The sequence below is a fragment of the Lagenorhynchus albirostris genome, chromosome 2 (genome assembly GCF_949774975.1).
Source record: "Lagenorhynchus albirostris chromosome 2, mLagAlb1.1, whole genome shotgun sequence".
Lineage (NCBI taxonomy): Eukaryota > Metazoa > Chordata > Mammalia > Artiodactyla > Delphinidae > Lagenorhynchus > Lagenorhynchus albirostris.
Window position 1 is genome coordinate 98,048,469 of NC_083096.1, and position 23,011 is coordinate 98,071,479.

The 23,011-nt window shown below is 37.2% G+C and overlaps 1 protein-coding gene across 2 annotated transcripts; it reads right to left on the reverse strand.

Annotated features, from left to right (window-relative positions):
* Nucleotides 1-604: 604 nt before the first annotated feature.
* On the reverse strand, nucleotides 605-23,011 carry RTCA (RNA 3'-terminal phosphate cyclase). 2 transcript variants are annotated; one of them, XM_060139505.1, is made up of 11 exons: nucleotides 22,806-23,011; nucleotides 22,607-22,707; nucleotides 20,856-20,999; nucleotides 18,013-18,136; nucleotides 14,548-14,606; nucleotides 12,956-13,097; nucleotides 12,457-12,581; nucleotides 11,244-11,302; nucleotides 5,143-5,237; nucleotides 3,880-3,984; nucleotides 605-988 (listed from the first exon to the last, which is right to left on the reverse strand). In XM_060139505.1, the coding sequence occupies exons 1-11, from the start codon at nucleotides 22,848-22,850 to the stop codon at nucleotides 887-889; spliced, it is 1,101 nt and encodes a 366-aa protein (XP_059995488.1). In that variant the 5' UTR covers nucleotides 22,851-23,011; the 3' UTR covers nucleotides 605-886. The 2 variants fall into 2 exon arrangements, with proteins under 2 accessions (XP_059995488.1, XP_059995489.1); XM_060139506.1 differs by lacking the exon at nucleotides 22,806-23,011 and having other exon boundaries at nucleotides 20,856-21,014.

A 23,011-nucleotide genomic window follows, 5' to 3' on the forward strand; every position in this document is an offset into this window, starting at 1 on the left:
CAGGTTCTTATTAGTTAACGATTTTATACATATTAGTGTATATATGTCAATCCCAATCTTGTACTACGTTTTAATCATTACCAGATTAAGTCCAAGACAGAACTAAGTCTGAATGAATTCCTCACTATACTACAATATGGCATATTTAGCTGTTACATAAAACTAGTTTCATTTGAGTCACAACCTCAACTGCCTACAGGGACCAGGAAGTAATCTAAATGTGGAACAGGCTAGGTGTAAGACAATAGAGAGTAATGAAAAGAATTCTGTTCTAAAGGCAATTATTTTTTTAATACTATAAGCCAAACAAAAACATACCTGGGGCTGATTTGGCCAAATTTACTAGGGTTGAAAATTTGCAATTCTCATTGTTTGGCTTTCACAACAGATTCAAAATCAATATCTACCAAATACCCACTAGAAAGAAGATACATATAATGAGACAATGCTTATTAAATGTTATTGTTGACACAGCAAGTACATGTGTACAAAGTTGTCTCATTAAATTTTACATGAGATTCTAGTAGTGATTAGAATCATACACAAATTACAGATCAAATCTACATCCATAACTTAATATACTATATCAAAAATAAAAACACACTTCAGGTGAAAAGAATATTTTATTTCAATACTTTAATACTGAAATCAGCTATCATACATATTCACCAACTCTTAAACTTCGCTGTCCCTATCTATCTCAGAAGACAGTCAAAGTGAGATTAATAGGACGAAGCAGTCTCAGCAAATCTAGAACTTTCTGTATTTCATCTCTAAATTTAAGTCAGGTCCTTTAATAAGTTACTGCTTATTCATTGTTCTATATAATATTTATGAAATGATTAGTGCAATACATCATTGAGGTATCATTTAAGAGGCAAATACCCTATAGATTTGGATTTGTCATCCCGATTCCTTGGCACTCAATAATGTAAGTATCTTTAGAAGCATCTTCTTCATCTTCTGATTTCTTCACAGTAAATTTAGCCTGAAACCAGAAGAGCATTTAGTATATAAATAATATGAAAAGCGATAGAGGGACGAGCCCACAACTCCAGCTTAAATAGGCAGTAGTTAATACCAAACTCATTTTATTGAAGCTAGAGATACAAAGATCAAATGACTCATGAGAAATTCAATGGCCTATATATAAAATATTCTGTTCCAGAAGGATGGTCCTTGTTCAGATGTATACATACCTGTGGAGTTCTGTCAGAATATACAGCCTGGGCCCTACTCCATACCCACTGAATCAGAACCCCCCAGGAGTACAGCTTAAGCAAATATAAATTTTTAAATCTCAACTGTTAATAATAATGCATCTCTACTACCTACTTCCTAAAATTTTTCTAAAACATGGCACTGAAGCATTTATACTTCTTTTATCTTGTCAAGTACAGAAATACCCTTTAATTCCCTCAAATTTTCTTGCTAATTTAATTCCCTAAATATACTATTTAAAATACCTAGTTCAGAGCAGAAAGGTAGAGGGAGGTAACAATTAACATCTTCATTCATCTTTATTGGGCTTAACGTATTTTTCACTTAACTAATTCAAGTTTGGCTTTGAAACATTTGACCTCTATCATTATTTGTGGAAACATGAGTTTTTAAAAAGCAAATGTATTCATTCTAAGAAAACTGAATTAAAATCAAAACAACTAAGTAGGCTGACTGAATTTGTGACAAAGGGATTTCAAGTATGCCTAAAACCTTTTGATTCTCTGAAATACAATTTGAAAACCACTACTCCGAAGCCCTGTTGAACTGTAATATTTACAAATTATTCCAGTTTCAGTATTATGTGGCAGTGCGCTGACACACTGGACACTGAAAATTACTGTTGAATGAATAAACACTGAATCTGAATTCTGAGCTAGACAAACAATTTATACAGTATATATATTTTTCTCAAATTATAAGCACTATATAAATATGAAACACAGGTAACAATTATGGAAATCATTTCTAGCCTATATATAAACCTACTGAAAACTACAAAAATTTAGAGTTGGAAGGAGCCATAGGGACTACAGCACACTCTCTGACCTTACTGATGAATTATCTGCACTGAGACACAGAATGATGAAGCACCTTTGCCCCAAATCACTGAGTTAAAACACAACAAAGCTGAACAAGAAACCAGAGCTAAAAATTCCAGTTCACGGCACTTTCCACTGTGTATTCACTTCAAATAACATGTGAGTGTCTACTATGTGCAAAGTACTGTAGAAAGAATGAATACAGGGCTTCCATGGTGGCACAGTGGTTAAGAATCTGCCTGCCAATGTAGGGGACACAGGTTCGATCCCTGGTCCGGGAAGATCCCACATGACGTGGAGCAACTAAGCCCATGTGCCACAACTACTGAGCCTGTGCTCTAGAGCTCACGAGCCACAACTACTGAGCCTGCATGCTACAACTACCAAAGCCCACACGCCTAGAGCTCATGCTCCTCAACAAGAGAAGCCACCGCAATGAGAAGCCCGTGTACCGCAATGAAGAGTAGCCCCGCTCGCCCCAACTAGAAAAAGCCCATGTGCAGCAACGAAGACCCAATGCAGCAAAAAATAAATTAATTAAATAAATAAATTTATTTAAAAAAAAAGAAAAGAATGAATACAGCCTTGTCTCTGCTATCAAGGAGATCACAGTCTACGTGGGGAGACAAATAGTAGTTACAAAATACAGCATAAGTAGAATAATAAAAAATACAATTAACTATCTTTTGACATCAAATATAATTTGCCTTTGCCTCCTATCAAGCCTTTTCCCACAATTTAACCAAAATCTACCTATCCTTTCTAATAACAACAAAAAAAGTACATATTATTAAGAATCATACAAATAACATGTTAGGAGTAGGGCAACCGTGGCTTTGAGCTTGGTACACCTCTGTAATGCTTAATTTCTTAATACTACTATACATTATTTTTATAACTTTTTAAAATACTTAAGGTCAGCACCTTCCTTCATAAAATTCTGAGTTATAAATTTCATAGTATTTTACAAAATTACATTATAAAGACTATGGCAAAATGGAAATATGCCACACATTACTGAAAAAAGCAAGAAATGAAGCTGTATGCATTAACTGCAAAAAAATGCAAAGAGAAACAATTTTAAGAGAGGAGGAGAATACCTAAACGTCAAGAGTGGTTTTACTGGCAAGGGGGAGTTAGGGACAGCTTTTTTCCTCTATTTTCTAAATTATAAATCTAGGGAATTCCCTGGTGGTCCAGTGGTTAAGACTCAGTGCTTTCACTGTGAGGGCCCGGGTTCGATCCCTAGTCGGGGAACTAAGATCCCACAAGCCATGCAGTGCAGCCAAATTTAAAAAAAAAAAAATTATAAATCTACTTTTCTGAAGCTAAAAGGACTGGTAAGTGTTAGAAGTCCAGCAAATACTCTAGTCTACCCCAATAAAATCACAAGAAAATAAAATAAAACATTTAAAATTTTTATATAAATAATTTAAGTTTATAGCCCACTGCAAACCCCTTGTGATTTGATTTTATAGTTCCCATTAAAACATCTTCACTTACTGGAAGGCAGTACCTACCACACATGAGCTTAGATGTATGCTCTCCCAGTTTGCTCAAAGCTCAGTCCTGCCACTAAGAAACTATCTTGAGCAATTAATTCCTCTGCCTCACTAGACTCATAAGTAAAATGGGATTAATAATAAATAGCCACCTAAAATGGTCATGCAGAGTGAGACAACTCAGCTTCACTGCTGAGCGAGCTCAGTGCCTGCCACATAGGAAGTGTTCACCGAATGAGAGCAATTACAATTACTATTAAGTTTTCTGTTGATTAAAATGTGACTCCAAATTGGCCAAAATGAAAATCAATTACTCTTTCTGATAGAATACTCACCTTTGCTAGTTGTTCAGCAAAATGTATAGCCGTTTGGGTATGGAGTGTAACTGGTCCTGTTTTTATTCTGGAAATTCCACTGGCTAATGCCATGAAAATGATCAGCTGTTAAAAAAAGAAGAAGAAGAAAATTCTCACACATTTACTAATATTTGGGGTTAAAATTCTACTGCTTTCCATATGAAAATACTATTGATACTAGAAATCAACATAGCTAAAAAAGAATTTCTATTTCTTTAGGTTTCCAAAAGTCTTAAGATGATACAAAACCTGTGTTACCAAAAGTTTGTGGTATAGCACAGAAATGCTTAGTAGCAGACCTCAATATAGATTTTTAAAATTAATGTTTAAGAATATAGAGTTAAAAGTTAATAAATTTAATCAGACCAACTATCTTTGCAAGCTATTATATATAATATGAAAGTTTCTTCCATACTCTAGAATTACAACATTTTAACACATAAATAAATACACTAATACAGAATTACTGGAGTGTAGACTAGTAAGAAGGAAGAGACTAGAAATAAGGAAAACTGTCTTAAGAAACTGGTCAAGAAATCTTGAGTAATACATTTCTAAACACAGACATCTGATTTGCTACTAAGGAGAAAAAACTATGGTAGAAAGGAAAATCTATCAAGACAGTGCACCATAAAAAGACTGTATTTGGAAATATTCACTAGCACTTCTCAATGTGAGTAGATATATTAAGTTTGAGAGGTGTATGACACATCCAAGCAGAGATGTTGACAGGCATAAGAAATATTATGAGCATGCAGTTAAGGAGAAAGGTCTGGGCTAGTGATATAAATTTAGGAGCTGTCAGCATACAGATGGTACTAAAGCCATGAGACTGTACAAAATAACTGAGGGACTGAATACAGATAAACAAAAGAGCCTAAGCCAAGGGCTCTCCAACATTTACAAGCTGAGAAGAGGCAAAAAACAATAACAAACTTGCAAAGAGACTAGAATGTAAGGTTAGCGAGATACAAAGATAATAACAGTATTTCAGAAAGCAAGCGAAGAAAGTATTTCAAGAAGGAAGGAGTGCTCGATTGTGCCAAATGCCGTAGCCAGGTCAAGTAAGATGAGAACTGAAATTTATGGTATATAAATTCCAGAAAAATACCTAAAAAATGGATTGAACTAGGACATACCAATCAGTGTCTGAAAGTCAGTGACTAAAATTTATATTCAATCTAATTGCCCAATATTTGAATCTAATAGGCTTGATGGTTTTTATCCTAAAAGTGTCATTACCTGGTCTTGCAGATACTCATCCACAGCACCGCCATGTCTAAGATTTGCTAACAGCATTTCAGCAGCTTCAATTCCAACCTTGTCTGCATTAACACCTACAACAGGCACAATGTAAAAAAAACTAAATTAATTACTAAGAGGCAAAAAGTTTAATATATCCCCGTTAGCACTGGTGTAATATCTTTTAGGCCTCTGAACTCACCCAATGCAACCTTTAGGATAAGATCTTCATGTATATTTAATCTTCTGAGAGCTTAGCATATGCAAATATTTTATTAAATGCACAAGTGGAAGAAAAAACAGGCTGCTTTGGCCCTGTTTAAGAAGTACTAATTATAGGGGGACTTCCCTGGAGGTCCAGTGGTTAAGACTCCGTGCTTCCACTGCAGGGGGCACGGGTTCTATCCCTGGTCAGAGAAGTAAGATCCCGAATGCCACACGGCGTGGCCAAAGAAAAAAAAAAGAAGTACTAATTATAAAACCAATTTACAACTAAGTTATGACCCTATAACACTACACCTTGATTTCAAAATTTTAAATTTGCAATTCATATATGCTACAATTAGTCGGCAGCCGATTCCATTAGAATTAAAGGATTTTTTTTTAAAGTCAGATAATTTTCATCTAAGGAAGAACAGATAAAAATTCTCAGATCAAATATCATAAAGTTTTATTCCTTTAAGATTTGAACTATTTATTTATTTATTTACTGTGCCACGCAGCTTACAGCAACTTAGTTCCCCGACCAGGGATTAAACCTGTCCCCTGGCAGTGAGAGCACGGAGTCCTAACCACTGGACCACCAGGGAATTTGCCGGTATCACCTAACTTTGAAAGTAAGTCAGAAAATTTATTCCCATGTTCTACTTCCTACTTCTCTACACATACCACAAGTATTTGGTACAATGCTGAATACAAAATAAGTCCATCAGAAGTAGTGGAATGTCAAATGATTCTTTTTATTTACTTTAAACTAAATGAAACCTTGGCTACAAATGAAAATGTCCTTTGAAAAATGAGAATGTAGTTATTTTTTATTTTATATTTGGAAATTCATTTGACTATATGTATGTCTTGATAAAATTTACCAGAATAGGGGAAATCAAATTTTAACCATTTTTTCCCTTACAGCAATTATTATAATAATATAACAAATTAAACTATCTTCACAACATCAATCAGGCAAGTATTTACATGACTGAATGAAGTGGTTTGGAATATGTATGAATCTTGACTTCTTGGGTAAACCACTTTGCCTTTTCCATTTCTTCTTCCAGATGGAGATGGAGATGATAATTCCTAAGTTGCAAACTTGCTAAAATTAGAGATAATATTTATAAAGCTTCTATTACCAAGACTGGTTTATAATAAGCTATTAATAAAAATAGTTAATATTGAGTACCTACTATGTGTGTACCATACTAAGTGATAGAAACTGGTTCCTTTGCTAAGGAGACATCAGAAAATACTCATATATAAGAGTATTTGAGGATAAGTGCTAAGCTCTATGGTATAAACTATATATCCAATGAGATTTCAGAAAAGGAAATTATAGGTTCTAGAATAACTTGAGAAGGTTTCATGGAACATGAAGGACTTAGGTGAGACCTTGAAGAATGGCTAAAATTTGCATGGAGGATGTGAAGGAGAAGGAAGGAATTCCTGGCTTTGTATCAATAGTATCAGAGAACAGTAGACACACTAAGGTTTCTCTGTGTAGGGGCAAAGTATTTCTCAGAGCCATTCACATTCCTTCCTACCCAGCCGCCTTGAGAGCGAATAATGGTATGAATGGATCTAACATAATTACCACCTATTACTAGCGGTCTGTGGCAACTGAACAAAATGAAGTAATTATGAGAATTTTTCTTATTAGTATTATATTCTAAACAAAAGAGCAAAATCCTAGTTTCTTCTGAAAACTTAAGGCTTTTCTGACAAATACTCTTCTGATATTCTAGAGGTTTCTTAAAATGGTCTCAATTTTGATGGTTTATAACAAATTAAAATGAATATTCAATGATTCGGGGTGTCTTCTAGCTTATTAAAAGGACAAAACTATAAAATAGTTATCAGGCTGAACAGAGAAAGCTAAAGGACTGATTATAGCATCAGAGAGATGCCATGAATTACCACATATACTGAAGGAGGAAAAAAAGTGCTTACTACAAGCTAGGCAGTTTCCATACATAAGAAATAGGATTGATAAACCAGAGTCATAATTCATCTTAGCAAATTGATTTGTCCCATAGTAAAGAACACTAACTGAAAGATGAGAAATCAACGAATACACAGATATTCAACTATGTAAACACAAATACATTCTGTACATATAGCAATCATATAAAGTTGGAAGGGATTCTTATACATAGATAATGGTCCAATCTCATTTTTCAGGTAAGGAAAGCGCAGTCACCATGTAAGATAATGACAGACATAGGACCAAAACTTAGGTCTTCTTGCTCTCAGTTTAGTGTTCTCTGTTATAATACACTGCCTCCATCTAAAACTGCAAGATTCTCTCAAAAAAAAAAAAAAACACAAACAAACCTCACCTTTGCAACAGGATTAAAGAATGTTATAACTGGAAGGATTTCAGATATTCTTCAGGCTAACTCTCTCACTCAATAGATAAGGAAACTAAGGTCAAAATAGTTTTAGTAACTGAGACAATGACAAAAACATGACTAGTTACAACCTACTGCTTCTAATACATATGGTGGTGTGCACAACCAGCCAATGTTGCTTCTGATAATAACGCTTAAACATTAGGATTCAGAGTCTAGTAATTTTCTAGTTAATTTAAATCAGAAATAAAAAGGGGATCTGGATATTGGGATCCATGACATTCTCTGAGATGCTTAATATATAGACTACCTAGACTAAGAGAGAAGACCCCAAGGTCTTTGCAATTGCTAATGACATCTCCTTTGACTTAAGTGCCTGACAGGAAACAAGGGCAGGCACCAGAAGGAGTCAGGCAACCTCAGTAAGTGTTGCTGCTCTATCCTCTATTCCCTCCTACCACTATAAGTCTAAAAATAAGTACTGTGCATTCTACATGAGTGTTGTCCAAAGACAACTTCAAAGTAAAAACTCTCCTATGACAAAGTGAAAAAAAATGTTTATGGAATATTAGGAAAGAAACGTTTTCAGGGCTGTCAGTAAAGTTAATTCCAAGTACTGCTCTTAACAGAGTAACGGTCCCTTTATGATGTCAATACAACATATCCAAAACTATCTTCTACCCTGGCAAACTAACTCTACCTCCCATATTCACAAGTTTTAAGTACTTCCAGTTACCCAAGTTAGAAATCTAGAAGGTCATTACACTGCATCCCTCACCCCCCATTTCCAGCTAATCACCAAATTGTCTATTCACCCTCCTAAATACCCTTATATCAGTACTCATCTCTCTAGACTCAGTCCCTGCATTTCCTTGGTGTAGGTCCTCACCATTTCTGACCTGGATTGCCGTTAACAGACTCTTGTCTTCCTGCCTCCACTATGGTTTTCCTCTAATCCTCTACACAGCTATCAGACTAACTTCCAAAGACCTGGAATTACATCCCTCCTTAAAATCTTTATGTTTTCAGGATGAAATCCAAACTCCTTTATAAGGCCTATAAAGCCCTTCAACTATCTGTTGACCTCTCTAACCTCATTCTCTGCATTGACCCAGATCCTGTACTCATCACATATGGTTCTAGTTGCCCAAACACAGAACTACACTTTTATGTCAGCACTTTCCTTTGTCCTTCTTCCTTAGCTCTCACTTTTCTATCTGGCTAACTTCTACTTATCTACAGAACCCACGGGAGGATCACTGAATGGCACAAGACAGATTTGGGGTCAATCAGCCCCCAAAGAATAAGCTGTTCTTCTCCTGTGCTCCTATGGTGCCCTGGGGATAGAACAATCACAGCACTGGTCTGTCTCCTCTGCCAGACTAAGCCAGGAGACAGAAATGGTGACTCTTACTTCTGAATCCTTCATACATAGTACCTGGCACATCTTGGTACCCAACGATAATACAAACAAACTAAACTCACATTCCACCCAATGCCTGCCAAGCACTTACTACTTGTAACATAGGGTCCTAGTCTCTGCTTTATATTTTGCATTATCTTTGCCCTCTCAAGGCTTAAAGACATTGCATGTAGCGGCTCACTGATCCATGCTGATTCCTCACTGCACCTAACAAGTAATGAGTACACACTAAATATATGTTTTTGATCACTATTTCTCAAATTTTATAATACCTTAGAGAGCTTGTTCAAACAGATTCCTGGACCCCACTCTCAAAGATTCTGATCTGATACATGAGGTGGGCCCCAAAATTGGTATTTTCAGCAAACTCTCAGATGATACCCATATGCTACCTGTCCGCCAACCACACATTGAACAGCACGGTTTTAAACAGAATTCATTTATGTCCAGTCAACCAAAGGTGTTGATTTTACCTATTCTATTAACACTGGTTAGATTTGACACCCAACTGTATCTAGATCAACCAACTGAGCAGACTAAAATTACCTGAAGTTTTGTATTCAGCAGTAATAATGTGGTTAAATGGCATAGCGAGAGTAAGCATCTTTTAAAGATGCTACAAAGTAGGAATAAAGCAATCAACTGCCACACAGTGAAAAGTTCAATTAGAAGTTGCCTCAATGGCAAAAGTAACTTTAAATACTAACCAACAGATGCATACATGTATCTACTCTCCCAAATATACCAAATACTACAGAAATTTCCCTTTCACAAAAACATTCAGTATTTTGAAATCAACACTGTAATAACTGATGCAGGGAAGAACCATCAACAGATACTAAAACCACTGGATGAAAGTCGTATTGAGACAGGATGATCAGATGGTGTCAAAGTACTATCCCAGAGTATTTATTAATTATAATGGGAAAAGGGGGAATTCCCTGGTGGTCCAGTGGCTAGAGCTCCATGCTTCTACTGCAAGGGGCACGGGTTCAATCCCTGGTCGAGGAACTAAGATCCCACATGCTGCGAAGCATGGTAGAGACAGGCAGGCAGACAGACAGATAGGTAGGTAGATAAATAAATAAATAAGGAACCTTTATAGCAGACATACCTGGAGAACACCACCTTAACCAAGTGATCAGTGAGCTGTACTGATAAAGGGTATACTGACATTACATGCACCCTGATGTGATACAACAGAATGTACACAAAGTCACCTGTGCAATATTCTCACTAAAAATGTTTAACCTGAATAAATCTAATCATGAGATAATCAGACAAATTCAAATTATGGAAAATCCTATGAGAAAATGGCCTGGACTTTTCAAAATGTAAATATCATGAAAGGAAAAAAAGGTGAAGAGACTATTCTGTGGTTTAAAAAAAAAAAAACTAAACAGACATGACAAACAAATGCTGTGTGTGCTCAAAAACAAACAAACAAGCAAACAAAAAACCCCATACTGCTCTAAAGAATATTTTGGAGGTATCTGGTTATGTCTGAATATAACAAGGAACTTCCCTGGCAGTCCAGTGGTTAAGACTTCACCTTCCAATGCAGGGGGTGCGGGATCAATCCCTGGTCAGGGAGCTAAGATCCCACATGCCTCACTGCCAAAAAGCCAAAAAATAAAAACAGAAGCAATATTGTAACAAATTCAATAGAGACTTTAAAAATGGTCCACATCAAAAAAAAAATCTTAAAAAAATACATATATAATAGATTCTCTGGGTATAAAAATGGTAATGTGATTATGCAGATACTATTCTTTGGATGGACACGCTGCAGTATTCAGGGGTGAGACTTCGTACCTGCAACTTGCATAGAGATGGTTCAGAAACACACACAACACGTAGCTAAACGTTCATAACCAGTGAATCTAGTGTATGGATATTCACTAATCATTCACCTTCTCTATAAGTTTGAAAATTTTAAAAGCATAAAGTTGGGGGAAAGACTGAAAATTTAATTGACTCTAAAATAGAATCAGTTAACCATATCCTTTCAAACTTGTTATCCATCATTCTACAACATCCTAATCCTGACAGATAATTAAAGAATTGTACAGTAGCACTGAGAACAGTGGACCCCCTTCATTTAGCTATACCTCGTTTACCAAGCGATGATCCAGCGAACAAACAGCCAGTGGATGTCTCAGCAATAATGCTATATAGGGAAAAAAAAGTATTACTATCTATGCTATAAATATTCCAAAATTACATGCAAATACAACACAGGAGAACAGTGACTATTAAATAAGCAGAATTAGATCTGGCTAGTATATTACAAAAGTGAAAGTCTTCATATAGAGAGCAGCATGATTAGCATTCTCCATCTTCATCAGGGTATGAGTATCTTTCAGCACTTTGGACAAGAAGTCACACTAGATTCTAATCCACTCATAGGTAAGGAATGGCCCTCCCAGAAGTCTTGTCATCAGCACTAAGGGGTACCATTTCAAAGGCATACTGCACTCATTATCTTAAATGAAAAGGTCTTTCTACAGAGATGTTTGGTTTTGTTTTATAGTTTTTAGATAGTATTATCATACAAAGAAAATGCATTTACTTTAAACCCTTTAATAGAAAATCTGAAAAAGAAAGCTTAAATTTAAATATCCACAAAAGATACTTTTATTCTTCAAAAATATTAATTAAAGCATTTTTATAACACATAAATCAATAACTACTAAATGGATTAATATACTATATTTCTTTTTTAAATAGATCTTTGCCGTATCTAATATTTACTTGTAAACTGATTTCACATTTGAGATATAGAAAAGCAACTGGAAATATTTCTCTTAGGATCATCTTCAAAGGCTAACTTTTTTTTTTTTTTTTTGCGGTATGCGGGCCTCTCACTGTTGTGACCTCTCCCGTTTGCTGAGCACAGGCTCCAGACGCACAGGCTCAGCGGCCATGGCTCACGGGCCCAGCCGCTCCGCGGCATGTGGGATCTTCCCGGACCAGGGCACGAACCCGTGTCCCCTGCATCGGCAGGCGGACTCTCAACCACTGCGCCACCAGGGAAGCCCAAAGGCTAACTTCTGATTAGCTTAAACATTTAAGTTCGCTATATAAACAAAAAGGCTCTTATAATGTAATAAAAGGTAAACCATCCTCAGAAAAGAAATTCAGAATAAAATAATCATCATAATTCATCATACTGTTGTTTTAGGTAGGAATGCCCTTAAAAATATATCTTCTTAAAACTACAAATTTAAACAAACAAAAAAAAAAGACAAATCTTTAATTAAAATAGAATAATTATTTCAGGGCTCTCTCAACCAACATCTAGGAAAAAGTATATTGTCTCACATTATTCCATTTCCATTGCCAAAAGCTTGGTCTTTAGTTTCCTGAACAGGCTGGATGTTAACATACAGATCCCTAATCTCCTTTCTGATGCATCTTACGGCTGCTGCTGCCATATCTTTTGCTACCTATTTTGGCAAGACAAAAAAATAGAATAAAATAAATTAATGATTATTTTGACAATTGCTTTCAAGCCTTCAAAGATATATAATTAATAACTTTTACATACATCTTATAAAAACACAATTTTCAACAGTAGAGAACACAGAATTTTAAGAAAAATTTTTAATGAAAAGATTTATTTAAAAATTAAGTTCTTTCAATAATTTCAAAATTTAGATGATATAATACTTATCAAGACATACATACACTTCTAAGATCATCTAGACAACTTTATTTTTTATTACTTTATTTTATTTTTTTTAAATTTTTATTGGAGTATAGTTGATTTACAATGTTGTGTTAGTTTCAGGTATACAGTAAAGTGAATTAGATAGCTTACTTTAAATGGCAAAACACCAGCAACAAAAGCTCTTCCATATATCTTAGTCACAGAGCCACGGTCAGTTAAATTTATTGGGTTCAACTGTTTAACTGGCGACATTCGGATAATCACTTCACCTCCTCCTTTCGGGTAGTAGCCCCTATGAAAAGTATCATGAATACTTACATAAACTGATTGCACGACAAAAATAAAGCTCAATATTTACAATAAAATAACATGTGAGTGATATCCAACTATATAATTCATGTTTGAAACTTCCAAATAATGTTTTAGATCTGTGTTGTCCAATATGGTAGACTCAAGCTACATGTGAATAAATGAATATTAATTAATTAATTAATCTATTTATTTATTTATTTAGGACACACAGCTTGCAGGATCTTAGTTCCCCAACCAGGGATTGAACCCACACCCTCAGCAGTGAAAGTGCAGAGTCCTAACCACTGGACCACCTGGGAATTCTCTATTTAAATTTAAATTTAATAAAATTTAAAACTTAACTCCCCAATCCTACTAGCCACATTTCAAGTGCTCAATAGTCATATGTATCAAGTGACTACCATCCTGGACAGATAAGGAACATTTCCCTCAGTACAGAAAGTTCTATTCAACAGTGCTGTTTCAGACTTAAGCTACTTAATGGTGGGAGCTTGGTCTATTTTGTTCCTGCTATATTCCAGTGCCTAAAACAATGTCTGGCACATAGTAGGTGCTCAATAAATATATGATGAATACTTAGTAGCTGAACCACTAATAAAATTTCAACTCAAATATTTAGTGTCACTTATTCTATAAGAGATGCTGAGAACACGCAGATGAGAATGACAATGCTCTTATCCACAAAGAACTCCCCATCTGGTAAGATGGGGCTCCACATATAATCTACTAGGACACAAGCCAGGCTGTAAGGAGGACTACAAGAGAGATGTAAATAGGAACTCCAACTGAGGCACAGTCACTGACAATTCACATAAGAAATTACAAGTTTCACTTTCAGAAAATGTAGGATTTCCAATTTTTAGGAGAGCAGGGGAAGAAAAACATGAAAAAAGATATGGAAGTCTGAAGGCACAAAGTATGTTTAGGGAATGGCAGCAATCATGTAGTTAGAATATATGGAGGGGAGGGAGGATAAAGCTAGAAAAGTAAATTGGAATAAGATTGCAAATCACTTAAATGCCACAACAAGAAATATGGCCTTTTTACTATGTGGCCTTACAGAGGGAAGGGAAGCCTTACAGAGAAATAACCTGAATGCCCAACATGTCTCTTAGAAAAATAATTCTGGTTGCTCTATGGAAGAGAATTCCTTTTATGACCCTGCAGTGCCCATTCCAGTTGTCTGCACACAGTGGGCATTCTGTCTGTGGTGAGCATGGATAATTCCAGATATGAAGGTACCTCAGTGTAGCAATTCCCTTTCAAGTCCCCATGCCTCTGCTGCTTACTGTTTTTAAGCCACGAAGTACTATTATTTCCTATAAGATACGTATTAAGTGGGTTACGGAATGACAGTTCTCCAAGATCTAACTTTTCCACTATTTTTAGCACAAGTAGTGGGTCAAAGGGTTAAGAAATAAGTAACTTACCTCATTTTAATGTCACAATTAAATGTGAAACCAAATTTTTCAACAATTGGCTTGAAAACCTGAAAAAATCAGTTTACTGTTACTTTAATCATCAATATTCATTGTCAGCAAGTATATTTAGTAAACAAAAGTGCTCTGCACTGAAGTAGTAAAGAAGTACCATGGATAAACAGTGATATAAAAATGTGTAGGCTAGTTCTATTTTTCAAATAAAATAACTGACGTAGCTAAAATCAAAAGTTTAACATTTAATTAATCAGAGCTGTGCAAGTCTATCTAATGAAAAAAAAAAAATCAGAACTCAGGAAACTTGATCCTAGCAGTTTTTAACTCCAGAGGCCAGTATTTCCTAACCTTCTCAATATAGTGTACCGTAAGAAATTAGGGGGTGTTGAATAGCATTCCATTCTGCGTTCTCGGTTATTTTTTATATAGTTGAAATCTCACCGCATACACAACGTTTTATACATTTTCCCCCATTTAACATTATAAACAAAAGCATTTTCCCAACATTATAAAATTCCTCCTACAAAATATCTGAACGACTTCATGGCATTCTAGCATAATTTACCTAACCATTGTCCAAGTTTTCATTATTACATAATTATGTATATTATATAACAATAATTAAAGTATATAATGCTATGCTCCAATACGTTTAACATTATCTTTTGCTGCATTTCGCAATATTTAATTAGGGTCATTTCCTTGAAGTGGTATTACTAGGTGAAGAGAGATTAACTTTAACTTTCATTATACATCCTATCAAACTGAATTTTAAAAGACTGTACCACCTATTAAAATAGCAAAAAAATTTTTAACTGAAACCTGAGACTATCAAGCGCTGGGGAGGATGAAGAAGAACTGAAACTCTCCTACAGCGCTGGTGAAAATGCGAAACAATGCAGCCACGTTGTATGCCAAAACAATTTGGTAGTTTCTCAATAAAGTTAGACATAAACTTACGATTACAACTGAGCAACCCCTCTGTAGGTATTTACCCAAGACAAATAAAAACTTACGTTCAGACAGAAAAACCTGTATGTGTTTATAGCGGCTTTACTCATACTTGCCAAAAACTGGAGACAGTCCAAATGTCCTTCAACTGATGAATGGATAAACTGGTACTGATAAACAAACATCCATATAATAGAACACTACTTAGCTTTTATTGCTGATACAAGCAACATGGATGACTCTCAGATGTATTTTTTTTTACTTTATTTATTTTTTGGCTGTGCTGGGTCTTCGTTTCTGTGCGACAGCCTTCTCTAGTTGCAGCAAGCGGGGGCCACTCTTCATCGCGGTGCATGGGCCTCTCACTGTCACGGCCTCTCTTGTTGCAGAGCACAGGCTCCAGACGCGCAGGCTCAGCAGTTGTGGCTCACAGGCCTAGTTGCTCCGTGGCATGTGGGATCTTCCCAGACCAGGGCTCGAACCCGTGTCCCCTGCATTGACAGGCAGATTCTCAACCACTGCGCCACCAGGGAAACCCTGAGATGTATTTTTTTTAATTTATTTTATTACAGTATAGTTGATTTACAATGTTGTGTTAATTTCTAGTATACAGCAAAATGATGCAGTTATGGGACTTCCCTGGTGGCGCGGTGGTCCGGGAAGATCCCACATGCCGCAGAGCAACAAAGCCCATGCACCACAACTACTGCACCTGTGCTCTAGAGCCCGCAAGCCACAACTACTGAGCCCACGTGCCACAACTACTGAAGCCCGCAGGCCTAGAGCCTGTGCTCCACTACGAGAGAAGCCACCGTAATGAGAAGCCTGCACACCACAACAAAAAGTAGCCCCTGCTCACCACAACTAGAGAAAGCCTGCGTGTAGCAACAAAGACCCAAGGAGGCAAGAATAAAATAAATAAATAAATAAATTTATTTATTTATTTAAAAAAATGATTCAGTTATACATATATATGAATTCTTTTTCATATTCTTTTCCATTATGGTCTATCACAGTAGGACCTTGTTGTTTATTCATTCTATTATATAATAGTTTGCATCTGCTAATTCCAAACTACCAATCCATCCCTCCCCCATCCTACTCCCCCTAATCAGATGTATTTTAAGGGAAAAAAACAAGACTCAACAGGCTATATACAGTATTATTCTTTTATATGACATTCTGAAAAAAAGGCAGAACTATTAGAGAAAACAGATAACTGATTGCCAGGGGTGGAGGGGTGGGATTGACTACAAAGAGGGATAACGGAATTTTCTACAGTAATTCTCTATCTTGATTGTGGTGGCTGGTTCACAATCATACATCAGAAATCACAGAACTGTATGCTACAAAGGGTGAATTTTAGTATGAATAACCGCACCTCAATAAACCTGGAGAAAAAAAGATGATACCACTTTTCTCTCCCACTAGTTGTATAAGCATGCCAATACTGAATTTTATCATTCTAAAAATTTATAGTCAAATCATGGTATTTAATTATTTTTTAAAATTTTATTTTATTGTGGTAAGAATATTTAACATGAGATTTATTTTAAGAGTACAACACAATGTTGTTGACTATAGTTACAATGTGTACAACAGATCTCTAGAGCTCATTTATTTATCTTACTGTACTGAAAAGTTATGTCCGATGAATATGAACTCCCCAATTTCCCCCTTCCCCTAACTAGCATTCCATTCTTTGATTCCATGAATTTGACTACTTTAGATATCTTATATAAGTGGAATCATGCCAGTACTGTCTTTATGTGACTGGCTCATTTCACTTAGCACAATGTCCTCAAAGTTCAACTGTGTTGTCACATATTCTAGAATTTCTTTTATTTTTTTTAAGGCTAAATAGTAATCCACTGTATGTATATACCACATTTTCTTTATCCTTTCACCCATCAATGGACATTTAGGTTGTTTCCACATGTTGGCTATTATGAATAGTGTTGCAATGAACATGGGAATGCTAATTTCTCTTGGAGATTCTGATTTCAACTCTTTAGGATAATACCGAGAAGTGGGATTGCTGGATTATATCGTAGTTGTATTTTTAATTTTTTTGAGGAACCTCCATACTGTTTTCCATAGTTGTTGCACCGTTTTGCATTCCCATCAACAGTGTGCAAGCGTTCCAATTTCTCCACATCCTCGCCAATCCTGTCAAACATAGTATTTAATTCTTACTTTGAGTTTTTCTTCCAAATCATAATCCCTGTATTCAGAAACTAACAGACTTATATAAGTAATATAATACACATACAAGTAATATAATGTATACAATAACTGAGGCTTTTTAAAGCATTCACTATGAGCACAGTTCTAAGATACAACACGCAATCTAAAATAATTATCCTCTCCCACAACGGAACGAGACACCATTAAGAAATTAAACAGCTATGTACACAAAAACACTCAGGATATATTTAAATAGAGAATGGAGATTCAGAAGACTATGTGAGATCATCTTAGTTTATCAGTAGCAACAAAAGCCCTTACCATGGCTGTGTAATCAATCTGTGGTGCCATTTCAGCATTAGTTCCACCTTTCAAACGAAGTTCTGATGGACAAGCAGCAAAGAGAGCACAGGGCATTGAGACCTGCATCAAGAGGCATACACTCCTAAGGAGAAGGCAGAACAGGCTTAGCTGCATTTTCTTTTTAAAGTCTCAAGAGAGAGACATAACTACATATCACCATCACTGAAGCACAGACAACTGAGAAGGCAGGTACACGCCCTCAAGTTTAAAGTTAAAAAACACTCCAGTGACTGAATGATAACATCCGATTAGTATTTCGCAGTAGAAGGAACTGGCCTTAAATGATAAGCAAATCTGGGTTTGAATCCAATACTAAATACATTAGCTGTGTGATCTTAGGTTAAGTCCTAACACTTTTATCTTACAAAGAAGTAAAAAAAAAAAAATTAATTAAAGCATCTTTACAACGTTTTTACAAAAGGATTCTTAAAAGTAACAGTTTATGAAAATGCATTCAAAACCATCAAGGTCTAGAAATATTCTAATGATTGTATCTGAGTCTCCACCATGCACAAGGCATCATTCCAGATATTAAGATACAGTTCCTCTTTGTTATAAAGCACAAACTAACACACCATTGTAAAGCAATTATACCCCAATAAAGATGTTTAAAAAAAAGAAAAAAGGGCTTCCCTGGTGGCGCAGTGGTTGAGAGTCCGCCTGCCGATGCAGGGGACAGGGGTTCGTGCCCCGGTCCGGGAAGATCCCACATGCCGCGCAGCGGCTAGGCCCCGTGACCCATGGACACTGAGCCTGCGCGTCCGGAGCCTGTGCTCCGCAACGGGAGAGACCACAACAGTGAGAGGCCCGCGTACCACAAAAAAAAAAAAAAAAAAAAAAAAAAGATATAGTTCCTACCATGTTGGCATCTGTGGTATGATAGAGTAATGTTTTACAAAGACTGATAGCCAAATATTTTACATGGAAAAAACTGTTAAGGAGATAATCCCTACCATAACTCACCTCTGTTTGGTCTTTATAGTCAAATAATGTGAGAAATCACAAGAAATAATTATAGAATATGTAGCATTTTATAAAATGAAACGGTCAGATTTTCTAATTGAGCTGTTATCGCCCTTCTCCAAAGTCAAGGGAAAACAATCATATTAATACATAGACTGTAGCTTGAAAAGGAGCGCAACATAGCCTCTACATACCAAAAGATAGCCTTTACTTAACTGTCTTATAGCAATGATGCAGGTGTACTGAGTTAGACAGTCTCTATCACTGATAATGCATGTCATTAATTCAGTAAATATTTATTGACTGTATAATGTGTTAGGCATTATAAGAGAAAATGCATGCAATATAATCCCTGTTCTCAGGAATTGAGCCTAGGAGCAAGTGAAAAAAACGTGGAAATGTTCAGTTTACTATAAACCATAGGTTTACAACTACTGAACTTCTGTTTATTCCCTGAGAAACCCAACACAGCTAAAGTGTCTCTCTTCCATTCAATAAAATCAGACCAAAGAAAACCTTAATATTAGAAGAGTAAGGAATTGCAAAGACAAAGGTAGACATGAGAAAACACATGGTACTGTAATCACAGTTAGGGATGAAAATGTTAGAATTCAAATAAATAAGATGTGTTTTCTGACTAGGAACAAGCTTGTTTGAGTCTACTGAATGGAGCTGGATTATCAACCTTCAGCTCACTGCCCATACGTTCTAGTGGATTAGAAGCCAGAAGGCCTAGATTCTAATTCTAGCTCTGACCCTTACTCTATGACCTCTGGTTAATCACTTAACACCAGAGGGTCTTCACTCTCTCATTCACAAAGTGGAGGAAGGGTTGGAACACATGGTTTCTATCTTCTCTCCTGTAGCTTCAAAATTCTATGATTCTGTGTTAATTTTTAGATAGCTGATTAACTATAACTCTTTCCCCCCTTTTGTACCAGAGAATGCCCAAAATAATAAGCTGACTATAAAGATATCTCAAAATGCTTTAATCCCCTTAAGAAAGTTCTCATTTGGCAAACTTCACTTTAGGCCTAGCAGCAAGCCCCTTTTAGCAGAAGTCTATTCACATCATAATTCAAATCTCAATCATCACTAAACATTTTAAGCTAAAAAAAAAAAAATCATAATTTTTTGAAACAGTCATTTCTGAAACAAACTGGCATTGGGTTTACAGTACTATTTCTTATTTTACCAGATTTCCTAGTAAATGGATAGGATGTTGATAAAGGATGCTGCTTACAATAACAATCAGCCAATAACACAGAAAACACAAAAACTGCTCTCCATGTTTTATCAATAAAAGGAGGGGTTCTTGGAAAGGGATAAAGGCTCAATTTAATTGTTAAATATCCAGTTTTCAATGGGGAGAAAAAGCCAAGATCATATATAAAAATTTCTAAATAGGGCTGTATAAGTATCTAGTAAACGATAACAAAAATACCTAGTCTAAAAGTAGAAGATGGCTCATAATTTGCTGTAAGCCAAGAACTAAATATGCTACACCACAAAGACTATCACTATAGAGCATGAAACTACAGTTGTTTTCAGATATTCATTTTCTAAGTAATAAAACTAAAGAAACAAATACGCTATACTACACATGTGAGAAAATTCTAGATAGGTATAGCAACAGCTACAATTAGGAAGCAATTAGGTATCTGAGACTTTACACAGTCTCTAACCCTAAAAGGTAAGTGTTTTATCTCCATTTTAAAAGTGAGGAAACTAAAGCTTCAAAGAGGTTAAGCAACTTGTCCAGTAAGTGGTAGTACCTGCGTGTGCATCCAGGTCTAATTCCAAAACCCACACTTAAATGGAATGTAAGTGACACATACCCTGCTGTCTTGGTATCTGCTGTGTGGACTCCACCTTTGATCTTCTCTGGCGTAAACATTATTTCTGTTGAGCCGATTTCTGCCCCCTCCAGTTGCCCATCACAGAAATCTCGAATCATTTCCAGTCCAGATAAATGCTGAGGCCTTCAGGTCATAATACTGCATCAAAACGTGTGCATTCAGACTGCCTATATCCCCACTTTTTATGACACATTTACAAAACTTCAATGGCGAGAAAACAGCAAGCTCTAACCATAGTAAGTGCCAGAGCTTCCTTTTGGCTTTTTATGCACGTAGACTACCTGCTGGTAGGCATTATTTTAAGGGTTCCTTCCAGAGCAGTTATTTTAACTATGAACATATATGCTGATAATATTGTTGCAAATTGTAAGTATGCAAAAGAGGAAAACTAATAAAACTATCTAAGTGCCACCAGTCTCACTTGCATTTCACTGAATAATCTATGATACCTGCATGGGCTGAACTGTGTTCCTCTAAAATTCATATGTTGAAGTACCTCACAATGTGACTGTATTTAGAAATAAGGCCTCTGAAGAGATGATTAAATTAAAAAAGGCAGTCAGGAGTGAGCTGTAACCCACTCTCACTGTTGTCCTTACAAAAAGAGAAGATTAGGACATACCAGGGGTGCGCATGCACAGAGGGATGAGCATGGGAATAGGGGGCAAGAGGGTGGTCACCTCCAAGCCAAGGAGAGAGGCCTGAAACAGAATCTTCCCTTATGGCCCTCAGAGGAAACCAACCCTACCAGCACCTTGATCTTGGACGTCCAGCCTCTAGAATTGTGCAAAAATAAATTTCTGTTGTTTAGGCCACCTAGTCTGTGGTATTTTGTTATGGCAGCCCTAGCAAACTAATAAAATACCTCACACAGCCTTAATGAATTAATTTCCCTATTGGTGAAATGGGTTACTGCAAACTACTGCTGTGACAGAGAATTACTATTCACACATATCAGTAATTGCCTTTTAATAATTTCAACATGGAGTGTGGATAAAAGACTAAGAGATAGTTGATCCATTATAATGAAATATATAAAAAGTACAAGGAATCAGTCTGTCTTCCCCCTGGGTCCTCTTCTAACAGGTGCATATACCTGACACTTAAAAAATAGTGGCATGCCTAGCTTCCCAGACAGGAGAAACAAAGTCAACTGTCAACATTTTCCCCTCTCCTACAACTGATAATCCTGGTCGTATCCACAGCTTCCTAAAGGTCTGAATGAAAGCTGGAATGACACATCTCAGGGTCCTTATGAGACTATAAAACGTGCGGCAGCAGAAGACGCACTGGTTAAAAAGTGGGGTTTCCTCCGGCCCTAGAGGCTGTTCTGCCCTGATCTACCTTGCCCGCTGCTACGAGCTCTCCGGGTACTTGGAATGCCCGATGAGGCGGGGAAACCGTTTAAAAGATAACTCATTAGGAAACGAGGCAACTCTAGCCAAATAGAGAAAACATGGGCCTATTTTCTGAACTTGCCCCTTGAAACTTTCAAGGGCCCACAAGCCCGGCTACGCCTAACCGCCCAGCCCGGAACACCGTCCCGCCGACCCTGCGGCCCGGCTGCAGAGTCCTCAACCCTGGGGCCGGCGCATCTTCCCAGCATCACCGCCGGGCTCCAGATTCCCAGCCCCAAGACCCGCCCCCCACCCCCCAATGGCCTGTCCCCCGCCCCGAGCCCCCAGCCCGCTCTCCAACCTCCAGTCCCGCCGCCTGGCTCCCCGACTTACCTAAGGCCCGGCGTGCTGCGGCCTGCTCGGATCTTCTGCACCCGCAAGGGGAGGCCCAGGAGACAGCTCAGAGCCGTAGACACCCTCAAGATCTGCCCGCCCTGGTGCGGAGAGAAGAGAGAGAACATCAGCTGGGCAAGCTCTGTGCCGCAGCCCGGACGGCAGCCGCAACCCGCCAGGCCTCGGGCTCGGTACTCACCCCTTCCATGATGCTGCCGTCCACCTCGACCCGCGGGCCCGCCATGGGGGGCGTCCTGGGGCCTGGCCAACCGCGACTCAGTCTCGGCCCGAGCGGGAGGAAGAGGAGACGCAGGGTCCTGCCTCGCAGCTCCGGAGGCGCTGTCCTCGCTCGGGGTCGCTGGACTCCGCGTAAAGGCGGAGGACGCGCCGTCTCCGGGAACGCCC

What these genes read in the sequence shown, in the direction of transcription:
- RTCA (XM_060139505.1), bottom strand. Translation starts at nt 22,850, where the DNA reads ATGGCGGGCCCGCGGGTCGAGGTGGACGGCAGCATCATGGAAGGG. An exon ending in AATTGTGACATTAAAATGAG is followed by an intron (nt 13,098 to 14,547) that starts GTAAGTTACTTA and finishes TACTTTTCATAG; the next exon opens with GGGCTACTACCCGAAAGGAG. An exon ending in TTGCTGAACAACTAGCAAAG is followed by an intron (nt 989 to 3,879) that starts GTGAGTATTCTA and finishes TTCTGGTTTCAG; the next exon opens with GCTAAATTTACTGTGAAGAA.